Genomic DNA, 4989 nt, shown 5'->3' on the forward strand with positions numbered 1-4989 from the left:
ACTGTAATAAATTAATACTGATTTATTCATTCATGGGTACAAAAAATGATTTATTTTTCAAATCATTGATATTATTACGGATACAGTTTTTAAGAGAAAAAGAGTTAAGACAATAGTTAGACACTTGCATAAGTTTAATATAGACATCGAATTCTTTAGGTACAGGCTCTATTAAAATATTAAATGACTAGACTGGATTTTTACGTATTAAAAATATTGTAAGTATTTAAAGACTAGACTTAGATACCTTGATATTTGTTCGGTCTATTTCTACATCTGAGATCTAGATAGATAGATTATATTGCACAATGCGACTAAAATAAAATAAATAAAATAAAATAAGTGATATTTACACAACTAATAATTTGGCTTACAAGTTAATATTGAATAAAACTAATTTTCAAATGCTGTTATTTGTGAATACTCCGAGTCTAAATTTAATAAAATAATGTAATCACACAAAAGTAGGTACCTAAGTTCTTTAAAATTTTTGTACAATTGAGATTTGTTTTCCTAGATACAAATCTAGGAGAATTATACATACAAGGTACGTAATTTTTTTTACAAAATTTCAATTTAACTTAGACTCAGATTAAGTACTATACGACGATGCATTGTAAAGCTATACTGAAAGAGTCTTGTCCACGAAAAACGTCAGTCGACAGGTAGGTATGTACCCACCTATGATATATCTACTTAGATCATATTGCTTCATATTCGACTACCCTTAATTCCTCTCTTTTTAGTGACACAAACTTTTAAAATTATCATTACAGGGTACTGGACTGAGAGTTAAGGTATCGTTGTAAATTTGACTTGACACAGATATGTACGAACTACATCTATAGCTAAAATGTCAAGACAAGCGTTCCGTGGACATTTGAGCGGGGATCACGAGGGGACAGTGGTCCTCAAACGAGACGATCGACGTTCGAGTTCTCGCGAGACGTCCAATCGTAATCGATATCGGTTGAGTCGGCGACGGAAAAGACCGCGCCATTCTCGGTTCAGATGGCCGACTTCTCGGGATTGTTGGCGTCGCTCACTCGCCGGGAGTGAGGTGCCCTGCGAAGAGTACGCGGTTGAAGGTTCAGAGGCGGCAGATTCGGGCGTTCGATCCTCGTCGGCGAGGAGACGAGAGGCCGAGTCCTCCGTAGAGTGTCCATTCCATTTCTGAAGTACTCTTCAGTACGATCACTGTAGTTCTCGATCAGGGGCGCAGGGTCTTCGTACTCTACGTTAAAGTGGCGGGTTATGGCCAGATCGTCGGGAGGGCCCAGCTTGTAGAGAGGTGGCTCCACGCACTCGTAGTGGTGGTCCTCGGTCTCGTCGTGCGGGTACGTGTCCGCGATGAAGTGCCGCGTCCCTCGTGGGGTCAGGGCCGCCCATAGGACGCGGGAGTCGAGAGCGGCGCCGCCATAAAGAGCGTTGGAGCCGCCTGCTTTCCCAGAGCTCCCTTTGCAGCCTCCTCGAGCCCTGGTATAAAGGAAATACCTTATAGGTATTATTTTAGAGATTAATAAAAATGAATTATATGCCATGAATAAATATTCTGATGTTTTGAAAACATAGAGGTAAGTCTATTTTCGTTAATAATAACGATAATAAGAAAGAAGAAAATCATTATCAGAACATGCTAAAGGGTATTTGGCTTGTATTATTACGCTGACTCAGCAAGTTGAGGTAATCAGAGATTTATTTAATAGGCACTTGGCTTCTAGTTCTTTCGCACTTGTGTGTTGTACTTTATTCGTAAATGGCTTTATGTGGCCCACTTGACCTGCTTTCGTCCCCACCTATCATCCTTTACTGGTGCACCGCCAGCGTATACTGATAGCTAAGGTGGAGATACCATTCCATTTTCGCCCATTAAAAATGTCCACTCTTACGACACTTCGGACATGTATAGAATAACGACAATTATTGTATAATATTGATAAAGGTACAAACTTACTCTCTGCATTTGAGCAAGAACAGCGCAAGAAGTGCAGCTATGCAGAGTACTGCGATGCAGCACGTGATCACCACCAAGAACCATGTGTCATCACTGCCGGCCGGCTCTGGAAGTACCGTTGTTAATAAGTTAATTTTATTTAATTGTCTTCAAAAAATATTGGTACTGTATTTTTTTTTGTGCGTCGCGTATTCCACGCGACATTATATTCGTTGATTATAAACCATTTTTTTTATTTATAATTTTGGCAAATGGCTAGAGTTGCGCATTATGCCAGTAAAGAATAATGCATTTTTTTTTAATTTTAGAACAGTTCATTTTTCCGCTGTGATGTCGGTTCGATATTAGAATTGATCGACGAGTTTCATTTGTTAATTCTAATTAATTTCAATTAATTAAAAAAAATTTAAGTTAATTTCAATTTTATAGTATTTAAATCATATTTTAAAAAATATAAAGATTATTATCCATTCTTCTTAGTTGAAATTGCTTTCATGAATTCAAATTAAAATGATTTTTGAAAAATGTTTAAATTAATTTTACTTGCTTAAAAAATATTCTAATTGTTATTTCTATTGAATGTTCCATTTCTTCGCTTACCATGCCGTGGCAGTTCGTGGTACTCTACTCCTGGGAACAGTGCGTTGTCCTCGTTATTCTGCAGCGGGGGACACTTGGAGGCGCGGCAGGGCGGCGTCAGGTTGGCAGCGTTGGCCAGGAACGCCGGCAGCGGCGGCGGCGGCATGTGCAGGATCGAATCCGGCGGGGGGCCCAGAGACAGGCATTCTGTCCCGCACGCCATCCTGATATTTTTATTATTATTTTTATTTCAGCTGTTAACTGCCCACTGCTGGATATAAGCCTTCCCCATAAGGGGAGTTTACATAGTATAGCTAGTCTACAGTGGAAATATTATTTGTTATATGTAATTGTGTGTTCGGCATAGAATGGGCCACCCCTTCCTTTCCCGTCCCGTGGGAGTCCAAAGAGTCGACTAAGGGACAGCGAGAGATGGGCAACAGCGTCCCTCTTAAAACAACTCTAAAAGCCTGACTGCGGTTGGCAATCCGCCTGCCAAGTGTGGCAACTACTGACAAGACCTCCCAAAGCGGAGACTTATGTTCAGCAGTGGACAGGTAACGGCTGAAATAAAATCAAATGAAATAAAAAAAAAAAAAAAAATAAAAAAGAAATGTACCAAGCCATAATTGCTTATAAAAAAAAAAGTTGTATGTAGACTTCACAAAATAATAAAAAATATAAATCCGATTAAACAAGTCCAGAAAATATATAATTTATAGATTCATGAGATAGTTTTTTTTTCTAACTGTGTATTCTGTTGGCTGCAGATGGCCTTTACAGCTTCACCGAACGCGTGTATAGAAGCGACTGCAGACGGCACTCCAAGATCGCGACAGTATGAAAGGCTTCTAGGCAATCAGGCTTCTAGGCAATCTTACATTAGGAGAACTTGAGTTATTGCAAATAACGCTTTTATTAAGACTACGGAACGCACGGGTTGTAGAATGAACTCACGCAAGTATCTTTGAAATAAATAGATAAATATCACAGAGTCTTGGTTCTAAACAATAGATAATATATCTACATGTAATACTTAATAAATTAATAATAAAAATATAATAAATAAGTAATTAAAAAATAAGTTATTTATTATTTAATTTAATAGTTTATTCCTGTCTCTTATGAAATATGTAATGCGAAATTTTAAAAGTTAACTTGTAAGATAGCCCAAACTAATAAGTTTGTACTAGATTATGTTACATAGGTATTACATATTTATTTATTTAAACTTTAATACAGAATGTAATTCTATGTACATTTGGCGGACTTAACACCGGACGGTATTCTCTACCAGTCAACAACATTAGGCAAACCAAAAAAATAAGTAGGCGGTGTATTATTGAATAGAGAAAAAATAAAGCAATACTTTACATACACAATAAATATATAATCAGACTAATAGAAACATACATAAAGTATATATACATATATCTATGTTATATCTTTTTTTGTAAATACAATAATATATATAAAACGTCCAGATGAAACAAATATATGCTCGTACTAAATCGATCCAGTGTATCTCAAGTGATGTATTTTCCATAGAATAATAACATTTAAATTATCAATTATAGGTATATATTTGTATGTATGTAATATTACAAATATGTATAATAAGAGTATTTTTTTATAAAATAATAATTATATTAAAAAAGGGATCGAATCGCGTTATATAATTTATTTACTTGTCATCAATACCTAGGTATATAGCCTCTCAGGATACTTGCAAATACCTATAGTATCTTATCTACTACAAAGAGAATTAGTTTTAATATATTACAATAAGCGTTTATTTTATATAATTTATTTTAAATATATGACAACAACTCAATTTAATATTATTACACACCTACCTACATTTTTATTAACATAAAGAAATAACACAAACTCGCACATCAACTTACAAAATTATTTAAAAGAATAGCAATATACAACAACATAATATACACAATAACAGAAAAACTTACATTTATATATTATTTACGATTTTTATAACAAAATGGTTGCACTTTACACTAGTTTCAAGTTACACTTGTTCGGTTTGGTCCAGCCAGGGATGCAGGGCGCAGGCGTGGCATCGTACAACGAACTTACCAAACCCGTTACGCGTATTGAAATTATTGCATTAAATAAAATACAAAGCTGCTTTTGTTTAGAAAAGTACACCGCAGAGTAAACACATCATACTATTTGAATGCGAGTATCGCAATATTATCGTTAAATTGTGAACAAAACAATAACGTGGTACAGGGTATTGTATTGATTCGCGCAAGCGCGAGAAGCGATTTCGCGACCCTAAATTAGGGGTATGATGTTAGGATTACGTGAGGGTTGAGAGATAAGCAGCTGTCCCTTTCTTTTGTATGATACAAATGATAAGTGAAGAGTACAATCGAATGGGTATTAAAATATCAAGTCGGATTTAATAAATTACCAACACGTAATGTTCGGTA

At 35.7% G+C, this 4989-nt stretch overlaps 1 protein-coding gene across 2 annotated transcripts; it reads right to left on the bottom strand.

Annotated features, from left to right (window-relative positions):
- LOC113509923 (uncharacterized) lies at nt 1-4590 on the bottom strand. 2 transcript variants are annotated; one of them, XM_026893351.3, is made up of 4 exons: nt 4504-4590; nt 2555-2757; nt 1955-2060; nt 1-1476 (listed from the first exon to the last, which is right to left on the bottom strand). In XM_026893351.3, coding segments are annotated over exons 1-4 (780 nt in total). In that variant the 5' UTR covers nt 4506-4590; the 3' UTR covers nt 1-1007. The 2 variants fall into 2 exon arrangements, with proteins under 2 accessions (XP_026749152.2, XP_031766767.1); XM_031910907.2 differs by having other exon boundaries at nt 1-1494.
- Nucleotides 4591-4989: the final 399 nt, after the last annotated feature.

This window comes from Galleria mellonella, unplaced genomic scaffold (assembly GCF_026898425.1).
Source record: "Galleria mellonella isolate WM207_F2 unplaced genomic scaffold, CSIRO_AGI_GalMel_v1 utg57, whole genome shotgun sequence".
In the NCBI taxonomy this organism is placed as follows: Eukaryota; Metazoa; Arthropoda; class Insecta; order Lepidoptera; family Pyralidae; genus Galleria; species Galleria mellonella.

Coding starts and splice junctions, on each gene's coding strand:
- LOC113509923 (XM_031910907.2), bottom strand. Junction 2,061..2,554: donor CCACGAACTGCCACGGCATG/GTAAGCGAAGAA, acceptor CGGTACTTCCAG/AGCCGGCCGGCAGTGATGAC. Junction 1,495..1,954: donor TTCTTGCTCAAATGCAGAGA/GTAAGTTTGTAC, acceptor AATACCTATAAG/GTATTTCCTTTATACCAGGG.